Here is a 22772-nt window from a genome sequence, read left to right as displayed (position 1 = left end):
AACTCAGTAATCCAAACAAAACATAGTAAACTCAGTAATCCAAACCTGGACCTGCACCAATTCCACATTCAAAATACGCTCCCATACCTCCTCCTCTCGCTCTGACTGTGCCGCTGGAACTGCCAGCGCCACTGGTACTGCCTGTGCCGTTAGCGGTGCCTGTGCCGTTAGCGGTGCCTGTGCCGCTGGCTCTACCTGTGCCGCTGACTCTCCCTTTGCCTCTTTTTCCTCTTCCACGAGATTCTCCTGCCGATGGAAATCGAGTTTGCTGCGGTTTTCCTTTTTTGACTTCATAATCTGGAGGAAGCACTTTCATTGCTTTAACTTCTTCAGGTATAATCCAATCAGACATATGAGGAACAGGATATATTGTCCTGTGATAAGCCAAAGCCCATTGCTCCACTAAATAGTACTTAGAACAATACTCAGATAGATGAAGTTCCTTTCCCGCTTTATCAGTCATAAATGTGGCAGCAGCTACTGCATGGACACATGGGTATTTGTCTTTATCAAATTGCTCACAGCTACAAGTCATCATAGCCATATCAACGGTATAATGCTTCCCGTCACTTCCTGAGACACTGTACTCAAGATGGAAGCTGTTTAACTCGACAACGGAAAGAAACCCTGCATCAACACATATTTTAGACATTTCCACTTCCACAATAGGAACAAGCTTTAGTGCAGGTGGTATTTCAGCTGCCTCCTTCCTATGTATGTTGAACCATTCAGCCATTTTCCCAATGATGAAATCACACATTGGTAGTATGTTTAACTTTCTCGCGTCACTAATAACACCATTAAAAGATTCCACTGAATTGGTGGTGTCAACATTGTACCTATCTCCTTCAAAGTAACATCTCGCCCATTTCCTCTCTTCAACACTTTTGTCAAGATACTCCGCTGCGCTAGGATACCTCATGCGAAAAGCATTATAAAGGTTCAAGAACTCAGCCTCTGTATAAGCGTGTGCGCAGCCCATAAACTTAAACGTGCAAGTTTCTCTGTTGTTACGGACATGTACTTTAACATTCTGAGCCAAATGCCATATACAATAACCATGAGCGGCCTTAGGGAACACTAGACTTACTGCCTTGATCAAGCTTTTGTTTCTATCTGAAAGAAACACCAATCCAGGAACATCAGATATCACTGATTTCAACTGTTCCATAAACCACACCCAACTATGCTCTTTCTCACCATCTGCAATACCAAACGCAATTGGATAGTGGTGATGATCGGGATCTTGAGCAGTCGCAACAAATATAACTCCACCATAAACATTCTTCAGGTGTGTTGCATCGACAATGAGGACTTTCCTCATAGCGGTAAACCCTTCTATGCTAGCTCCCAAAGCAAAAAACAGATATTTAAACTTTTGGGCCTCATCCACAACCACTCGAGCTACTGTGCCAGGATTCGACTGCTTTAGCATGTGCATATAAGAATTTAATAAAGTATAACTCTCTTCTGGACTTCCTCGCACTTTATTAGCAGCTAATCTTTTTCCTCTCCATGACGTTGTGTATGATACTTTCACAGCCACCCTGTGATGAACCAGCTGGATCAAGGCGTTGGGAGCTGGTGTGTCTAAACTACCGGGATAATCTTGAGCCAAAACAGCTGCAACGATTCCTGGTGTGCCTCTCCTTCTATTAGGAAGTGTTCTTGTAGTAACAACAGAACATCTATGCTGTTTGATGTAACTTCTAACCGTCCAACTATCTGAATTCATCAACTTTGCAACACGCACATACCACTTGCAGCCTTCTTTGGCTGCTCGGCATTTTATCACATATCTCTTAGTGTCCGACTTAATTACATCATACTCAAAACACTTCAGATGTGAAGCCGTCTGAATATGAACTTGTGCTTCCTCCTTGGTTCTAAATTCTTGACCTACAGCCAAATCCATACCATCATCCCGTTCCTTGACAGCTGGGGTTACTTCAACTGATGGTCTTGCTTCTGTATCTTCAATCACAATCGCATCTCTTTCGGTGACATTACCATGAATTTCAATGTCATCGTAAAGTGTGAGCACACCATCTGCTTCACAAGCCACTCTATCAGTAGCCCATGTATCAGTAGCCTCTCCATCAGTAGCCTCTCTATCGGATAGACCGACATAGACATCAGCTTCATCATCCTCTTCTTGAACCGTTTTGTTGAACTCCACATGTAGAACACTTCTACACTTCTCATGATTTACTTGCAGTAGATAACCAAAAACATCTTCATCATTCCAGACATATGATAGCTTGTTTGAATACAAGACCATTGGAAAGTAACTAATCTTCGTTTCCACCTTATATCCATCTACCTTTATCTTTCTGCAAATACGCTCAACCAAAGCAGAGTATGTGATCTCCTCCACTGATTCCTTAAACACAATCGTGTGAATTTCATCTTCTCCTTCACCATCTCCCGAAATCCATTTCATTTCGGCCCCATCCTTAATATAATATCCCCCGTAGTCAAAACAAATGATTGTGCAAGGTGGATTTTGCATTTTTCCTGAAATAAAATAGAATTTTAATTATATTACAATTTAATTACCATTATTAGGAAGCTTGTACTCTCTTACTAATACTTTTTCATTTCATTTCAGTAATATACTTAGTAATACTAGTATTACTAGTAAAACAATTTTACCTTAGTAAACTTTAGTTATCATAGTAATACCCAGAAATTATCCTTGCACTAGCTAATGAAAATTTTAGGACGATTTTGTTCAGATTTTACATTACCCATGATATATAATTCATATTAATGAAATTACATACAAAAGATCATCGAAAATGGACATAAAATATACCATAAACCCATAAACATAGTTTTCAAAATCTTTTTAAATCTCTTAAAATTTGCATCCGATCTTTCTTTTTAAATACTAGGCGAGATATACGCTTCTTTTTAATAGTAGTCAAGCAAAAATTTCATCAAAACCGGACATAAAATATACCCGAAATCTATATTCACAGTTTTCAGACTCGTTTTCACTCTCTCAAAACTTTCATTAATTCTTACTTTTTTTACATTACCCATGATATACACAACATTTAAATGCTATTCCACAAAAAAAAACATCAAAAACGGACAAGAATAACCTGTTTATGAAGCTTCAAATTCGCCAATGGAGAGTGAGGAAGGAGAGCTTCACGCGGAGAAAGAGGGAAACTTGAAGACATGTGGGCCAGGTCTTCTCTGATTGGTTAAGGTTGTCTCTGGTGGGCCATCTTGGTTGTTGGTTTATTTAAGTGAAGAAATAAATGAGTTAATGAGGTGGAAGAAATATATTAAAGAAATGAGAGGCTAATTTGGTATTTGCAATGACAATGGGGGTATTGAGAATAGAGAGGGGATATGAAGGTTAGTTTTTTTCTCATGAGGGCATCTGGAGTTAAAGTCTAAGTCCAGAGGATATTTATTTTGTTATGACTCTCTGTTCACCCACTCTCAGTTCTAGGGTTTCTATTTTCCGACAATGCCAATGAAGAAAGGCGATGAGATTGAAGTCTCCTCACACGAAGAAGGTCTTAAAGGGTCTTGGTTCAGAGCCATTCTTGAAACCTCTGTGCCTGTATTTGGAAACATAAGGCTTCATGTGTCTTTCCTATCGGACGATGGCTCCAATACTCGGAAAATCACTTACCGGAGGTATATCCGTCCGGTTCCGCCGGAAAATCTGTTCACGGAGGTGGATTTCAAGGAAGGGTGTGTGGTGGAGGCGTCTCAGAGAGGTGGGTGGTGGACCGGTGTGTTTTTCAAGAAGATAAGACCATGAGAAAGCTTGGGTTTACTTCAATTCACCACCGGATCTGTTCCAGATCAAGACAGAACAGCTCAGAGAGCATTTTGACAGAGTCACGTGTGGGACAGACCACGAAAGAAGGTTCGAGCTTTCTTTGTTGTGCTTTTTTTCTTTTCTTGTGTGTTTATGTGGTTTCTCATTATTTCTTAATTTTCTTTTTTTGGGTTATTGAAGAGATTTCTATATAAGACATTAACATTTAGCTGTGGAACCATGGTGGAAGTGAATGACACGGATGATGATGATGAGGTTGATGTGTGGGTACCATCGGTGATTGTTAAGGTGATGGGGGATAAGAAGAGTTTCATTGTCAAGCCTTTCAAGCACATTAGCTGGGATGATGGTGAAACACCAAAACCAAACAGGACCGTTGGTTTAAGCAGCATTAGGCTCACACCAGTCCATGTTTCTGTTGAAAGAAGCTATGGATTGATGGAGTCTGTTGAAGTGTTTCTTGAACCGGGATGGCGTTCAGGGACGGTGACGAGTCTCCTCTGTGAGAATAGGTACACTGTGTGTTTGAATGCTACTAACGAGTCTTTGGTGTTCAAACACGATGCTCTAAGGCCTTCAGGGGAGTCAATAACCACACTGGTCTTGGTTAGTTTTCTGGTTTCAGTCAACTTTGTGTGCGGTTCTTGTTTGATTTATAACTCAGAGTGTTGTGTTGTTTCCCTTTTCAGCAAAACACTAGTGAAGTAAATGCTGCCATCACTCCTCAAATGTCTCTGAGCTCTGGGGAAAATGGAGAGAAAGAGCTCAGTGAAACTGGTATGTCTTAACTCTCATTGTTTGCTTAACCAAAGAGTTGGATAAAAAGGCTGAGTGAGATCAATCAATGATACGTGCAGTGCCATTATAGTAACAGCAGATGAAATGAATGTTCTTGATTCTTGTTCAATTTATCTGCAAATGTAATATGGATGTTCTTGTTCTTGTTTTTCAGCAACTGAATCAGTTTCATCTCTAGCCCCTTCCCCGGCCAGATCTGCGGGAACTGAGGAAATCTCTGTTCAGCCGGTGAGTGATCAGAGTGGCTTGGGAAACCATACAACACAAGAGAATGTAAAGCTAAATCTATCTTTGCTTCAGCATTGGCACTCTTACTTTCTAAGCACTTGTATGCACTAACTAAGGTTCCTTTTAAATGGTTTCACGGTTGGTTGCAGGAGAGCAGCGGAGAAGTTAACAACAATCAAAAGAGGAAAAGAGAACATAACCTTAGTTCTTCTACTCCTGGTGTTGAGGCCACAACCATGGTTTTGCCTTTTGCGAAAAAGTCACATCTCTGGAAGGAACTTGAAACAATGGAAGTCTTCTAGAGAGCACCACCACAAAATCCTCATTTAAGCCTAGTGGTTGGGGAAAGTGAAGAACTTTAAGGTTATTGGAGAACTTTAAGGATCTTGAACCTGACGTTTCCATGAGCCAACTAGATAGCCTCAAGGTTTCCTTCGCCGAGCTAGAGAAACATGGTTTCGATGTTTCAGCGCCCCTGGCAAGGATCAACAAACTGGTGGCTCTTAAAGATACACAACTAAAGAAAATGGAGGAGCAAAACGGTTTCAATAGAAAGATAATGGCTCTGAAAGAAGATTTTGGTGAAAATGGAACACAGGATTCTTGAGCTGGAGAGGCAACAATTGGCTCTAAAAGAGCAGAGGGATGCTGTCTACCAAAATATATGTCAGATGGAGTCATTTGCAAAAGATAATGGCATAGAGCTTGACAATCTCGAGTCTGAGTTTAAAGCAACTTCATCTGCTCCTTGGTACATCTTCTTTGTTTTCAACTTTTAGTAATCTATTTATAACCATCTCTCTTAGCTTCAGTATATATTTTTGTGGATCTTAGGGGCGCAACCTAAGTAAGGAGGAACAAGAGTGCAAACAAGGTGTGGATCATGATCAGAGTCCAGTGTCTTTTTCAGTTTCTTTGAGTCGGACAAGCTGCTGTGGCAGTGACATGTGAGAACCGAAAATGGTTTTACAGCAGGATCATCAGAAATTATGCTAGCTAACTATTTGTTAAACTAAAAGCTTTTGTTAATCTGATCTTGACATATTTAGTATCATTAACTATTTGTTTTGAAGTGTTAAACCATGTTTGTTCTAAACGTGACTGGACAACGTCACAAGGCTCACAACACTAGCTTGCACAAGTCACAATTTTCTGGATATCAAAAATCAAGGTTGTTTTTCTTATTGAATCTCGTTATAGCAACTTAAAGCAGCATTAAGGCTGGGAAGAACAGCAAAGAGGTCTCTCAAGACCAAACTTGTTACACAATCCACCATCAACATGGATGATTTGAACCAAAATCATTAATTTGGAATGATAGTCAAAAATCTTGTTGCCTAATTGAAACCAGATATCTTATATATTAAAACAGAAGTCACAACATTGATTCATGTGTGATTTTTTAAAAAATGGACCTAATAGATCTATTCTTAAGAAGTCATGTTACATTTAATCTATAATCTTATCATTTAAATTTTGAAGTTACCAGAAATTTTTATTAGGCTATCAATAATTGAATTTAAAGAATAGATGATCCATTGAATTTAAAGATAGTATAAATTAAATATATATAATTTAATGTTGTAATACTATACCTCCATATGTTAAATATTTTAACATCTTAACTTTTAGAATTATAAAGATTTTTTTTTAAATAACAAAATCATATTATCTAACAATGATTAATCTTTACTACCTTAAACCAATGAAAACAAATTTTAAACTATATAGTTTATTTTAAAAATTAAACAAAACTAAATGTTTAATTATTTACTCAATAATATAAATCTATGAAGCGGAAACTTTAATTTTTAAAAACTTTCTAAATTTGTGAAATGTTACAATATCTTTGAATATGAAAATAAAACAATATTTTACTAATCTTTATATATATTTATGATTTTAATAATGAAATAATAATCCGAAAATATATATATAAGAAGATACAAATACATGTGAAAGTTTGAAACAATCTATTCAATGAAAAAAATATACCGTAAACTTATTATGTTTTTAGAAATCGATAGACACATATATTATAATATATACTAATTTAGAATTGAAAATAAAATATTTATATAAAAATAAATGAAAACAAAAATCCGCACGGTTGCGCGAGTCGGGATCTAGTTGTACTATTTAAAAACCAAAATAAAATAAAAGATTATGGAAAATAATGAAATAAACCGGACTGATTTTAATGCAAATTGACCAAACCATAGCTTCTCCAAGTGACAATTTGAAAAAGGAAAAAAAAAACTCATTTTAAACCGGACTGATCAAATTGATTAAAAGGGAAATTTCATTTTCAAAGCACAGGAAATATCCAAGAACTTCGGTTTATAAAACTTACAAGAATGGTGGAACCTACATGATAGCTTTCTCTGTGAAATAACATAGTATTTTCTAGGAAAATATAACTTTATTTCCATTTAAGCTTAGTCAATAACGTCTAACATGGTATACAAAACCTCTTTGTAAATCGTTACCCTCTATCTCGCAGAGTCTCTATGATCTATAGATCTTTTCTCTAGCGTAGTAATGGATCTTTACCTTCTCCTTGTGACAGTTGCTTCTACCATGTTTACGCTTTTGTGTAGTAAAATCTTTTCTATTGTTTATGCAAAGTTCATAGTCCAAGAAAACAAAATAATTGCTTACTCTTCTTCATCTCCACCATCTCCAAAGTCGTCTTTGCCACGTAACTGCATACATGATGTCTTCCCGAGCTTCCACGGAGCAGATGTCCGTAAATCCTTTCTCAGTCATTTTCTCAAGGAGCTTGGGAGCAAAGGAATCAACCTGTTCACTGATTATTAGAGTCCCACATCGTGTGGGATGATGGTCCTTGGGCAATATATAAGTGTATGGGTAAACCTCCACTCTTGAGCTAGCTTTTGGGTGTGAGTTAGGCCCATCACTAATATGGTATCAGAGCCCATGGTAAAAGCCCAGCAGATGATTTCCCATATAAACAGTTTCCTACTTATGTAGTCTGTACAAATGGCCCATCTTGCTGTGGTATGTCCGAGATGTTGGACTTGGGCTGTTTCCGATTGGACCGTTTCCCATCCACATCTCGAGAGGGGCTATTAGAGTCCCACATCGTGTGGGATGATGGTCCTTGGGCAATATATAAGTGTATGGGTAAACCTCCACTCTTGAGCTAGCTTTTGGGTGTGAGTTAGGCCCATCACTAATACTGATAAAGAGATCCCTAGAGGAGAGTTTATAGGCCCTGAGCTCAAGAAGGCAATCCAAGGATCAAGAATTGCGATTGTGTTGCTCTCGAAAAGATACGCTTCTTCATCGTGGTGTCTCGACGAGTTAGTGGAGATTATGAAGTGTAAGGAAGAGTTAGGTCAAACAGTGATGCCCATTTTCTATGAAGTGGATCCAAGTGATGTCAAGAAGCAGGCTGGTGAGTTTTGGAAAGTCTTTAAAGAAACATGTAAAAGTAAAACAAATGAGGTTATTGGAAAATGGAGTAAAGCTCTAGCAAAAGTGGCCACACTCGCTGGTTACCATTCAAATAACTGGTTCGTCAAATCTTTCCAAACACAAATTAAACTATCTTTGAACAATTTAATTGACTTTGATATATTTTGAATATGTTGTATAAGGGATAATGATGTAAAAATGATAGAAGATGTTGCCACTGAGGTTGCAAACAAGTTGTTTAACTCCACGCCGTCAAGAGATTTCGAAGAATTCATTGGGATGGAAGCTCATATGGAGAAGATTTCGCCGGTTTTACGCACAGATTTGGATGAAGTGAGGATGATAGGGATTTGGGGGCCGGCTGGGATTGGCAAGACCACCATTGCTAGGTGTCTGTTTAATCAACTATCAGATACATTTCAATACAGTGTCTTTATGATGAATGTCAAAGCAATGCATACTCCACCGGTTTGTTCAGACGACTACAACGTGAAGTTGCACTTGCAGCAAAAGCTTTTGTCTCAACTAATCAACGAGAAGGAGGAGGATTTCAAGATTTCTCACTTGGGAGTTGCACGAGAAAGACTGAGTGACAAGAAAGTTCTTGTTGTTCTTGATAACGTTGATCGGTTAGTACAACTAGAAGCCATGGCAAAAGAAACTCGGTGGTTTGGTCATGGAAGTCGGATTATCATTACGACGCAAGATCGAAAGATTCTGAAGGCACATGGGATCACTCAAATATACAAGGTTGATTTTCCATCAGATCGTGAGGCTATTCAGATGTTTTGTATGTATGCTTTTGGTCAAAAGTCCCCTGAAGATGGTTTTGAGAGACTTGTACGGGAAGTTACAAGACTCGCCGGTAGACTCCCATTGGGACTAAGGGTTATGGGATCTTATTTTCGAGGAATGTTGAAGGAGGAGTGGGAAAACGCACTACCAGGGCTAAGGATGTGCCTTGATGGAGAAATTGAGAGCATTTTGATGTTCGGTTATAACGCACTATCTCATGAAAATAAAGATTTGTTTCTTCACATAGCCTGCTTTTTCAACAATGAGTGGATAGAGAAAGTGGTAGAGCATCTTTCAAAGAGATTTACTGATGTGAGGCAACGGCTTAACGTCTTAGCTGAGAAGTCTGTCATATCTTTGGAAAGTGAACGTGTGAGTATGCATGATCTGCTAGTCCAGCTAGGTAGAGATATTGTCCGCAAACAGTCCACGGAGCCTGGACAACGCCAGTTTTTGGTCGATAACAGAGAGATTTGTGAAGTACTTGCTGATGATGCAGCGGTAATTTTTGCTATTAGTGTTTTATTGCACTACTTCTCGTTATAAATTGAGTCTGTTTGATAAACTGCAATCATCTCTACCTTATTTTTGGCTCTGTTTTCAGGGTAGTAGAAGTGTTATTGGCATAATATTCCGTGGAGACGAAATATATATGAGTGAGAGAGCCTTTGAAGTAATGTCTAATCTCCAGTTCTTAAGATTAAACGTGGGACCTGATGGTGGAGGAGAAGCATTTCATCTATTTGGTGAACCAAGCTATTTATCTCGTAAACTTAGATTACTAGATTGGAGCTATTTTCCGATGACATGTTTGCATTGTATTCCCAACCCAGAGCTCCTCGTGGAACTAATCATGTATGGCAGCAAACTTGAGAAGTTGTGGGATGGAACTAAAGTAAGTAACATAAGAATTATCATATGTTTTTAACAAAGTTGTTATCATTATTATTGATCAGATTTTTACAGCTATGTAACTTGAAAAAGTAGACTAATAGCATTTAAAAAATGTGTTCTTGTTGATATTTTCTGTCAGCCGCTTAGGAATCTCAAGTGGGTGGATCTGAGTGATTCAAAAAACTTGAAGGATGTTTCTAGTCTCTCAACTGTCACTAGTCTACAGGAATTAGATCTCACAGGATGTTCAAGTTTAGTGGAGCTTCCATCTTCTATTGGGAATGCCATTCATCTCATGAAGTTGCATCTCGGTGAATGTTCAAGTTTGGTAGAGCTCCCTTTCTCTATTGGGAATGCCATTCATCTCGAAAAGTTGGATCTCACTGGATGTTCAAGTTTGGTAGAGCTTCCTTCCTCTATTGGGAATGCAACTAATCTCGAGTTTCTGTCTCTTCGTAGTTGTTCAAGGTTGGTGGAGCTCCCCTCATGTTTTGGTAATATAAGAAACCTTGAGGAATTGGATTTAAGTGATTGCTCAAGTTTAGTGGGAGTCCCTTCCTCTATTGGAAACACCACTAATCTCAAGCATTTGAAGTTTAGTAGATGCTCAAGTCTTGTGGAACTTCCTGCCTCTATTGGAAACCTCCATAAACTATACTCTTTGATTTTGAAAGAATGTTGCAAGCTGGAGGTTCTTCCTGTCAACATCACTGATTGCTCCTTGATGAAAAGTTCTCCTGAGATCTCAACAAACATCAAATCTATGTATCTTAGTGGAACTGCGAATAAACAAGTGCCTTCATCTATCAGGTTGTGGTCTCGTCTAGATGAATTGTCTTGCATATATGACGTGCATCTGTCATACTACGAGAACTTCAAGGAGTTCCCTCACGTTCTTGACATCCTAACAGGTCTGCTCATGAGCAACACAGAAGTACAAGAGAGTTCTCCTTGGATCAAGAGAATCTCTCGTCTTTGTCAACTTGTAGTCAAGGGATGCAAGGAGCTTTTGTCACTCCCACAGCTTCCAAGTTCATTATCAGAGCTAGACGCAGAAGATTGTGAGGGTATAGAGACACTAGATTTCTCCTTTTTTAATCAAAAGATTGCTCTCAACTTCGCCAACTGCTTCAAACTGAATAAAGAAGCGAGAGATGTCATCATCCAGACGTCGACTAATTATATAACGATGTTACCCGGTAAAGAAATGCCTAACTACTTCAATTATCAAGCTAATGGAGGTTCCCTAGTAATAAAGTTGAATGAGAGGCCTTTCCCTTCACCAATGATATGTAAGGCTTGCATATTGCTGGTTAGTAAAGATGAGGTTGAAGCTGCTAAAGGTCAAAGGGTGTATGTACATCATCGGATCAAACAGAATAGCCTCGATGTCCCGTGCAATCGAAGTGAACTCGTTCTGTTTCGTCCTTTAACGGAACGAACATCTGTACATCTTTGAACTCGAAGCAGACGTGACTTCAGACGAGCTTTGCTTTGAGTTTGAGGTCGAACATGACGAGTTTTGGGTAGACAGTGACGAATGGATGATAAAAGAATGTGGAGTGCATTACATTAATACCAGTTGATGGGATGAGATATGTAATGTTGTGTTTTTTGTGTATGATTACCAATCATCTTATTGTGGTGCGTTATGAGCAGTTACTTTTAGTTTCCTGATTAGGATATGGTTTAGGATAAACGAATCTATCTTATACTCAAATGATTCTATATGTATAATGTATCTCTAAGTTGTGTATTATATGCTGTTTTATTTATAAGACTAAAGCAGAGTTAATATTTATGTTATGTTTTTGAATAATGACTATAAATTTAATTAATTATTTAAAAATAAAATTTAAAAAGATCTCTATAATATTTTATTATTGTGAAGTATTTAAAAAAAAGTTAAAATCTATTTAGTGGCAAAATAATCTCATATATAATGTTGTATTCTATTAAAATGGTCTAATATATAAGTAATAATCAAAATAATTTTATAGAAATGTTTATGAATAGTTAAATTTTGAATGTTATAAATAGTAAATCACAGGTAAGGGTAAGTCTTATCTATATATATATTTTGTTTTAATAAGATTTAACCAGTTATATTTGTATATTTAACTTTCAGAAAACTGTTTTCTCTAAAGCACAAACGATTGTGGTAGAGAATATTAGAAAAACTTTACTGAATTTGGGTTTCCCTGAATCCATTAAAGTGGCTGAATTGGGCTGTTCTTCTGGACAAAACACTTTCTTGGCCATGTCTTGAATCGTCAATACGATCATAGCTTACAGTACCAAGAAACAAGTCGAACCCCACCAGAAATTGATTGTTGCCTAAACGATCTTCCAAACAATGATTTCAATATGACCTTTAAGTGTGCTACTTCCTTCAAGGAGAATCTAAAGATGGATGTTAAGGGAAGGTGCTTCGTCTCAGGAGTCCCCGGTTCTTTTTACTCGAGGCTATTTCCAAGCAAATCTCTTCACTTTGTGTATTTTTTTTTTCTTTTGAATAAATTTTTATTCAACCCGATAACGGGATTCAGTTCCGGTTACAAGCATGATTTGAACAAAATTCCCAAATCAACCTATTACATCCTAGTTTCGCCCGCCCACTGAACCCGGCACGTTTCACTATTGTGTTCTAAGAATCCGTAAGACTCAGTTGCTGTTCTCGACCATTGGCGATAACCCTGAAAATGTGAGGTTCTCCTTGTCGCCTCGGATGCCAGGACTTTCCGGGTCGCCTTTGGCGTAGCTAGCTTCCGAGGAACTCCTCATACTTATAACCATTCATGTCGATTAAGCGTTATACGGTAAATAGAAGTGGAGGTTCCAAGTAACTCTTACCGAAGAGAGCTCCAAGAGACCAAGCTGTACACACCGCTATCCCGCACCTAGCATTGCAGAAACGAGTTGATTCACCATATCAGGTTGCCTCTTCACTTTGTTCATTTAGCTTGTAGTATCCATTGGCTCTCTAAGGTCCCTGAAGGGCTTGAAGATAACAAGAAGAATGTGTATATTAGAAACCCTTGGCCTCTAAGTGTGTCCAAAAGTTACTTGGATCCAGTGTTTTGAAACCCGACCCGGACCCGCGGTTGAACCGATAAACCCGGTGACTCAGAAAAAATCCGGTTTGGATTTTGTGAAAAACCCAATATTTAGAAACCCGCAAAAACTCACAAAAACCCACAAAACCTCACTAAAACCCGGAACCCGATACTGGTTGAACCACCGGTTGAACCAATAAATAATTTTTTTTTAGTTTTAGATTAAGTTTTATATTCTAAGTTTCCAATTAAGAAGTTAGGTGCTGTCAGAAAAAGTTAGGTTTTCCTTTTTCAGTTTTATATTGTGATTTTTAAATTTTAATGAAGATTTCACTATGCCACTTGAAGAAAATGAAGTGAACGATGGTAGAGAGAACCAAAATTAGTTTATGTGATTTGGTGTTAGTTAATTTCCGTTACTGATAATTTATTACAATGATCTTTAACTTTTAGTTTATTTTGAATTTGAAGTTTAGTTTATTATTCACATTAGACATTTAAATATTTATAATATTTATTTCTTGATTTTTTCAGATGTCATAACTCTTACTTTGTTACATAAAATTTTAAATAGTCTAAACAATTTTTTGATATTTTGTATGTCAAATGAAAATAAAAATATAAAAACTAAAGTAAAGTGTTTTCTAAATACTTTTTAAACATAAAATATATACATATCCAAACTATTATTTTATGTTTTAGAAAACATTTAGAAAATATTCAACTTTAGTTTTTAACTTTTTATGTATTTATTTTCATAGATAATATATTATTATATAAAAAATAAATTCATTTTTAACCCGCGGTTCATCCGCGGTCGACCCAGTGATCCAGCAACCCGATAAGTCGTCCGGTTCAGTATCCGGGTCGGGTTTAAAAACATTGCTTGGATCAGTTTCAAAATGACTTTTCGTTATTCTTAAAAATGCGTTCTGAAGAAGTTGTGTCTAATGGACGGATGGTTCTCATATTCATAGGCAGAAATGCTTCTGATCCTCTTTATAGAGAGAGCTGCCATTACTGGTCATTGTTGGCTGATTCCCTCCTCGACTTGGTCTCCGAGGTAATCACTAAAAAGCATTTCCAATGTATCACTATATTTGTCTTTATAATAATACTTTTAGAGGTAAATTAATCCACACATACTTTTTTTCTAAAATAAAGATTATTATTTTTTATAGACATTGGAAGCAAACCTTTTTTTTCTTGTCACATCATGAGAAGCAAACATTTCTCTACTTTTTACTCTAATTATAGAAAATGTTATTTTAGAATATTACATTAGAGTAAACTCTATCTCTATTATATAATTTTTTATTTTAGATAAAAATAGCAAAATACATTGGATGGTCTATAGCTCCATTTAAAAAGAAAAACTGTAAGAATATATATATATATATATATATATATATATATATATATATATATATATATATATATATATATATATTAATGAAGTTCATAGTTCAATATCAGTTGATAATAAGTGGAGAGTACCACGCAATTTATAGAAAATCAATGTTTTTTTTAACAAACAAAATCATACCTTATTGTAAGATTTCTTGCATATATTTTGTGACTTGTGAGTATAGGGAATTGTTAAGGAATCTGATGTTGATTCATTCAACTTGCCGTTTTATGATGCGGGTGAAGAAGAGGTCAGGGAAATTCTTCAAAAAGAAGGATCATTTGAGATTAATATCATCGAGACACATGAACATCTAGTTCCATACAAAGATAGTGAGGAAGATGACGATGAAACATGTCGATTAAAGTTTGGGGAAATGATGGCAAGCAGAAAAAGATTCATCACTGTTACAATGTTGGTTGCTCATTTCGGAGATGCTATCATCGACCGTCTGTTTGAGAAGTACGCACACAACGCAGCCAAGTACTACATTGCTGCAAGAAGCTGCAACAAAACGACCGTCAACTTTGTCGTATCGTTGAGTAGAAAGTAAAAGGGTATGTATTGCTGTGTTAATATATTATTACCAGAAAGTTTAAGCTTCATGATTTTTTTCGACCTCAGTCTATTCCGTCCTGTTTTACTTGCTTTGCGTTCCTATTTTATATATATCTTATTATATAAAATTTGGTTCTTCAAAGTTACTAATTAACATGATCGCGACACATGGTAATTATATATTTTAAGATTGTAACATATATTAATCTTTCTCATAATTAAAAATATATATACTAAAATATTAACAAAAACAAATTTTATTAACTGGCAACTTTTAAAAATAGTTAATATTAACCGAAAATAATTATTTGATAGAAATTTTATTTTTCTAAATCCTAGACAAAATATAATTGTAAAAGATTATGTAATATTAATTTCCTTTTATAAAATCCTAAAAAAATTGTAAAAGAATTTTTGATAGTTGTTTTCCTTTTTTATAAAAACAAATCCTAAAGAAAAAAAATGTGTATCATATTTTTAAGCCCTAACCAAAAGAGAATTGGAAAAAATTATTTGAAAATATTTTTAAGAGAGTATTTGATTATGAACATGTTACTAAAAATTATTAAATTAAAAAAAAGTAGTGTAAAATTAGTATTGATACGAATTGTAAAAATAGTAATTTAAAAATTATTTATTAATAACTAAAAATAATTATTGGATAGCAATTTATTTTTTCTGAAATTCTAAAGAGAAGATAGTTGTAATAGGTTATATGACAGTAACTTTCATTTTCTAAAATCTTAAACAAAATGGTAAAAGAGTATTTAATATTACTTTTTTAATTGTAAATAAAAAGGAGATTTATAAAATATAATGTTTTCATTTTTTAAAAAAAGTCCTAACAAAAGAAAAATTTAAAGACTTATTTAATAAAACATTAAATTAGTACATAAGAAGATGTATAATGTTGTCATTGACTCGACTGGTGTATTTGACTTTCATTTCTGTTTACTTTTCATTCAGTTTCTTATTTTGGGTTGTGTTCAGTTTAAACGTTTAGGTATAGTATTTTCTCTAATCCTAAGTCCAAAGTTTATAACAAATCATCTATGCACCATGATTATAAAATACAAATATTAACTTGAACTTATGTGTGAAAACGAGTTTTAATTATAAAATAAATCTCAAACAACATATGTAAAATCATAAAACTATAATAAAATGATTTATTATTTTATGATTTTATTAAATTAAAACATCAAACAAAACTCGTTACAACGCAACGGGCTCATATCTTGTATATATATATATGTGTGTGTGTGTTTGGTCAGGTTTGTCTCTTATCATTTTAAAGGTTTTATGTATAAAGAACAATATATTTTTGATATAAACGAAATGCTGCAATCAAACGATATTTATATGTGACTTAGTCGTGTGCCATTGATCTAGCCTAGATCACATATTTTTTTGCTCTCAAATCAGAGTTCCACCACCTGAGAGATATAACCTGAAGGAATACTGACCATTGCGCCAATCAACTCCGTCCTGTTTTACTTGCTAGTGTCTTTTTGTGAGCTGGTTGTAACGTTAACTTTTTGATGACTTTGTCGGTCTTTTATTCAAATGATTGTATTGGATATTAATTGAACTAAAATCCAGAATGCAATGTATGAATGTAATCAATTTTTTGAACAATGTAAGCAAGTATTATTAACGAACTAAATTGTAATATCATTGAATTGTTTTTCTTCCTTAATTTGATTTTTTCATCTTTAAAACTGAATTAATACTTGTTAGTATTGCTTTACACAAGTCGCTGTTATTGGTAAAATCTAAATAGCGATATTGTATCTTAAATATAACATTAGATCTCGATCCGCGCAACCGCGCAGATTTTTGTTTTCATTTATTTTTATATAAATATTTTGTTTTTAATTCTAAATTGGTATATATTATAATATATATGTGTCTATCAATTTTTTAAGCATAATAAGTATACAATATATTTTTTCATTGAATAAGATTGTTTTAAACTTTCACATATATTTGTATTTTCTTCGATATATATATTTTCGGATTATTATTTCATTATTTCGTAACTATATATATATATATATATTAGTAAAATATTGTTTTATTGCCATATTCAAAAATATTGTAACATTTCACAAATTTAGAAAGTTTTTAAAAAATTAACTTTTCGCTTCATAGATTTATATTATCGAGTAAATAATTAAACATTTAGTTTTTATTTAATTTTTAAAATAAACTATATAGTTCATTTGTTTTCATTGGTTTAAGGTAGTAAAGATTAATCATTGTTAGATAATATGATTTTTTTATTTAAAAAATATTTATAATTTTAAAAGTTAACATCGATAAATATTTAAATAATTAACATATGGATGTAACATTAAATTATATCTATTTAATTTATACTATGTATAAATCTAATGGATCATATATTGTTTAAATTCAATTATTGATAGCCTAATAAAAATTTATGGGAGGCTCAAAATTTAAATGATAAGATTAAAGATTAAATGTAATATGACTTTCTAGGAATAGGTCTATTACAAATACATCAAAGTTGTGAGTTATGTTTTAATATATAAGATATATATTACAAATTTTATAATGAAATTTCCATATATCCCTTCAGAAATTATCAGTTTTGGTGATGCACGCTTTGGAGTTTGGAACCTCCTCACAAAACAAAGGATATAAAGAACATTTTTTTGTAACTATTACATATATGCCACTACTGAATTTATATAAATCAGAAAAATAATTTAGAAAATAAAAATTTGTTAACGAAACTTCTTCCTTTTCTTTAATTTCTATTTTACGTCAGTTTCTTACCGCTTTTGTGTGTTATTTCCTTTTTTGTCATTCTTTACTTTTTTTTTGTCCACAAGTAGATGTTTTTAGAGTCATGTTAATGATAGACAGAGAGCGCTTTGCTTATAAAGAAACTTTTCTCCTCGCCCAAGTTACTATAGAACCCTAGAGAAACCAACCTCGTTCATCATATTGTTTTTCAGATCCGATCTCAATGGCACTAACATCCCGTTCTTACCCAGTTTGTTTACCTATGGATACCGGTAGATACACGACACTTGGAGGACCAAAACAACCTAGGATTGTTTCAGTTCGTCGTGCTGCAATATATCCAAGTATATTTGCAAAAATCCTAGAAAAAACCGAGTCCATGGGAGTTCCAGCGGTTGTAACCACTGCAGCTTCGGTGGCTGAAACTGCAATGCTGGCTCGATCGTTAGCCCAAAGCTACTTGCCTCTCGAAGTGCGACAATACATCTCCTATGAAGTCCGCAGCTTCGTTAAACGCTCCATGGCTCATTACTTTAATTCCTCTCAAATGACAATAACCATCGAAGAGTTTGAAGGGTACAATCACAATGAAGTCTTTGATGCTGCAAAGGCCTACGTAGCCACCAAGATCTCTCAATCTAACAACAGAATCAAAGTGAGTAAACACGAGAAAGATTCCAATTACAACGTCTCCGTAGGACGTGACGAGCAAGTTGTGGACGTTTTCAATGGCGTCCAATTCCAATGGGTCCTACGTAGCCACCATGTTGAGACAAAGAATCAATACTCCAAATCCAGTTTTGATGTCAAATCATTCGAGCTCATCTTCGACAAAAGATTCAAGGACATAGCTCTTGAATCTTACTTGCCATTCATGGTGAAAAGATGCAGGTCAATGAAGCACGAGAAGAAGAAACTCAAGCTCTTTACTCTCGACGCAAGGTACTGGGGGGACTCATGGACCTCTGTTACTCTTGCCCATCCTTCTACGTTCAAGACACTAGCAATGGATTCAGATGTCAAGAAAAGTGTGATGGAAGATCTTGACAAGTTTGTGAAACGGAGTGAGTACTATAAGAGAGTTGGTAAGGCTTGGAAGAGAGGCTACTTGTTATACGGTCCACCAGGGACAGGGAAGTCAAGCTTGATTGCAGCCATGGCTAACCATCTCAACTTCGATATTTATGACTTAGAGTTGACTGCTGTTGTAGACAATTCCGAGCTCAGAAGGTTGCTGATTGACACTGGTAATCGTTCAATTCTTGTGGTGGAAGATATCGACTGCTCCATCACGTTGAATAACAGGACAACTGATGAACCTAAGGAATCAAGAAACAAGAAAGTGACGCTCTCTGGACTACTAAACTTCACTGATGGTTTATGGTAAAGCTGCGGCGACCAACGGATCATAATATTCACAACCAATTACAAAGACAAACTAGACCCTGCGTTGTTGAGGCCAGGACGTATGGATGTGCACATCCACATGTCATACTGCACTCCCAGTACTTTCAAGGCTCTTGCTTGGAACTATCTAGAGATAAAAGAGCACCCTCTTTTCAGCAAGATCGTGGAAGGTATCGAATCGACAGAGGTTACTCCAGCAGATGTAGCTGAACAACTTATGAGGAATGAGTCTGTTGATAGTATTCTTGAGGGGTTGGTTGAGTTCTTGGAAGCCAAGAAGATCAAGAACGAACAAGACAAGGCCAAAACTGAAGAGGCTGATTTGGAGAACAAGAAAAAGACCACTAAGGGGAAAGATTCAAAGGTCAAGAAAAAATAGATAAGATTGACGAAGAAATTATTATTTGTGAGGAATGATCTTTTCACATGTTTGTTCTGTCTAGTAATTATTTTATTATTATTGAACAAGATATTTTCTACCATAACTTGTTTAAGAAAAAAGTATGTTAACTAAACCTCTGCATGATCTTTTATCTCAAAAACAAGTCAATATTTATGTAACAGCAATAAGAAAATGGTGGTATTACACATAGCAACATACAATGTCATGCAAGCATTTGATGGTTAAGATGTAACTATGAAGATTCATTACCTAATAAACACATAACAAAGGCAAAACAGAGACAACTCTGTGATGTAAGGTGGTTTGATCATTCAGAGTCAGAGTCCAGATTCTCTGAAGACCTAACCGACCGCCTTATGCTCTCTTGGTACTCAGCATCTTCATCATCTTCCTCTTTCTTCTTCTTGCTGAGCATTCCTGTTTAATGGTTTGCAGATTTTAAGCAACAATACTCTAACTGAACTGAAAAAGGTGGATGCGAGGTCCTCCTTACCTTTTTTAATCAGAACGTTTTCCAGTTTGGTAGTGCTGAAATCGTCCTTTGTGCCCAAATCCTGGAACCCAACTAGCCTATCTATAGCGATTCCCTTGCTGAGAATGATAAAAAAAGATAAGTCATATTCTATCAGAGTAAAAAAACCTAGAAACAAACCATGTAACGTAAGAATGAATCGAAAGAGATGAAACCTGAAAAGCAGAACGCAAGGCAATTGTCTTTATTGCTAGCTTCGTGACAAAGAAAGGAGCATTCTGCATTTATGTTAGGATTCTTGAAACCCAATTTTTCTATCTTTGAATCAAGTGGTTGGAGTGACCTCTGCGTCCACTTTGATGAACTTAGTGGCCACATGTCTAGGCGCAAGAGTCTTGAGATGCTTGTCCATAATCCTACATAACGATGCAGAGTGGATATAGGTTACAGATGAGAGAGTTGATGGGGGTAGATCTTACTTGCAGCGGTAAAACTCCTTGTGGTAGAAATGAGAAACCACTTTCTCACTCCTGGTGACTTCCCCCAAGAAATCTCCCTCGCTCACCTCTCGATACTCACCATGCCCTTGTCTTTTGAATGCTTCTCTCTTCTCAACTTCTCTCTGTCCAGATCAAAACTAGGAGGTTAAGTTCATAGACACAAGAGTAAACAAGAAATATTGAACAGCTTCATAACTAAAGAGAGAAGGGTGTTGCCAGAGTTGTTTACCTTGAGTGCAGCAATCCTATCAGCGTGCAATTTTTCTAGCTCCGGATCCTACAGAACAATGAGAAAGTCTTACCGTTAGAGACTGTAGCATAAATCTCTCAAAGAAACATTTGCACTTACATCCATAAGTTCATCAAGATCAACCTCCTCGTTGACATGATTTGATGATTGGGCCTTCTCATTTGCAAGCACTTCCTGCAACATACAAAATACTCAATGTGTGTAGCCAAACACCTCAAAAAAAAAAACAATCAGAAAGTGATAAATCATTTCTTCATGATTTACTCATAACTATATGTGTGATAAAAAAAGCCTACTCAATAGCATTGGATTAAAGCCGATATTAAATTGATATACCTTCTTATAATCTCTAGCAGCTACTGCCAATACATTCCCGAACGCCAGATTCGAGAGGGTCGACTTGACTGCGTCCGGATCCATCTTTTACAGCCCAACGATGATCTGACTGTACGAAACGCGAAAGCATCAGCCACCTGGAATTGTAAAATCGAAATCATTACTTACTCAGAAACACACAATCGATTTCAAAATCTGGAGAGCGGAAAAATTTAAAAAAATCCTAAATCAGAAGAAGAACGAACATCCACAGAAATATGCGTTAGTGCTTTCGTTTCAGGCCCTTGTCTTTATGGGCTGTGGCAAAAGGCCCATAGGCCTAAACAAGTTAATTTACGAAATACTCAAAAGGATGGGCAAAGAACCTGAACATCCAACTGAACCTAAACCAACTCAAACCAAACCAAAATATATCCAAATGGTTCAGTTTGGTTTGGCTCTAAACCGAATCAAACTGAAAACCAAAGTGTTTATATAATTAGACTAACTAAATAATAGTGATACTATTAAAATTTAAGATATTTAACTATCTAACCTAAACAACTAAACATGGTTTTTATATATTTTACTTTTAAATAAATATAAGAAGCACCATTAACAATAAAATAAAAGAATAAGATTTCGTCTTCAAAACAGAAAAAACTACTTGTCATATTTATATTAAGTTTCAAGATAATAATAATAGAAAATGATTGGATAACATCTTTTATGTTTTTATTATATGTTTGGCTTTATGTTTAAATATGAATCTTTATATTTAAAATACTGTTTACTCTTTCATAGACGTGCCACGTAGGCGGACAGGTCAGAAAGTCGAGGTTTGTGAGCTTAACACGTGTCCCTTTGCTTTAAACTCTGCGTTTTATTAATCTGGATGACATGAATTGGGCTGGCAAAACAACAAAACGTGGACCCTTTAAAGCTTGGCCAATTAGTTACCTTTATCTTCCTCATGAGTACTGCTGCTCTTCTCTAGGGTTCATCATCTCCTCGAAGCTCTCTTTAGGTCCACCAACAATAAGAAGTTGTTTGAGACGAATATTTCTAAGGAATCATTGCGTCGATCTCTATTGCTGTAGTTTCCTTTAGATTCTTCCCCTCAGGGACGTTACAAGCAGCACTGATTTAACGACATTTACGAGTTCTTAAATATTTCGACTCACTACAACCACGATTGCTCATTAAGTAGTTCTTATCTCTCTCTTCGAGGCGGTCGATTCCACTTATAAAAAGGTAAGTAATCATCGCTAGAGCATCATCTCCACAGTTTCTCATGGCAATACAAATTCCTTTTCAGTATAATGACTAACTTTTCAATCCTTTTTTGCTGATTTGAAGGCCAGCCGGTGTTCTTCCACCGTCAAAGTGCGCTCAGATGAGAAACTGTAAAAGCCAACAGTAGCGCTGGAACATAATCTCGAGCAAGCAAAGGAAAGAGAACGAGATGGAGCAAGCGAGGGAAAGTGTGGGAGAGATTGGAAAAGCTATTGCTGCAGTTCAAACTGTCACATCAGAGGTCGATAGTCCCTAGGGCGAGGTGAGTTTATAAGAGATGCAATCCTTTTTAGTTTGTTTTTGTAGGAAAAGAGGAATGAAGGATTGTCTTCAACTTGATTTTGTTTTGCAAGAATTAGGTTGTTGGT

General features: G+C 35.7%; 1 protein-coding gene and 5 pseudogenes across 1 annotated transcript; 4 read left to right on the top strand and 2 right to left on the bottom strand.

The window, feature by feature from the left end:
* Nucleotides 1-31: 31 nt before the first annotated feature.
* Nucleotides 32-2443, bottom strand: LOC106361287 (protein FAR1-RELATED SEQUENCE 5-like). Its single transcript, XM_013801016.2, has one exon. The coding sequence runs from the start codon at nt 2441-2443 to the stop codon at nt 32-34; it is 2412 nt and encodes an 803-aa protein (XP_013656470.2).
* A 355-nt stretch (nt 2444-2798) lies between these two features.
* LOC106376532 lies at nt 2799-5662 on the top strand (annotated as a pseudogene).
* Nucleotides 5663-8020: 2358 nt separating this feature from the next.
* LOC106361276 lies at nt 8021-11770 on the top strand (annotated as a pseudogene).
* Nucleotides 11771-11906: 136 nt separating this feature from the next.
* LOC106361267 lies at nt 11907-14981 on the top strand (annotated as a pseudogene).
* A 2824-nt stretch (nt 14982-17805) lies between these two features.
* LOC106376513 lies at nt 17806-19666 on the top strand (annotated as a pseudogene).
* A 69-nt stretch (nt 19667-19735) lies between these two features.
* Nucleotides 19736-21373, bottom strand: LOC106376501 (annotated as a pseudogene).
* Between the last annotated feature and the right edge of the window lie 1399 nt (nt 21374-22772).

The sequence above is a fragment of the Brassica napus genome, chromosome A1, assembly GCF_020379485.1.
Source record: "Brassica napus cultivar Da-Ae chromosome A1, Da-Ae, whole genome shotgun sequence".
Lineage (NCBI taxonomy): Eukaryota > Viridiplantae > Streptophyta > Magnoliopsida > Brassicales > Brassicaceae > Brassica > Brassica napus.
This window is presented reverse-complemented; position numbering and strand designations above follow the sequence as displayed.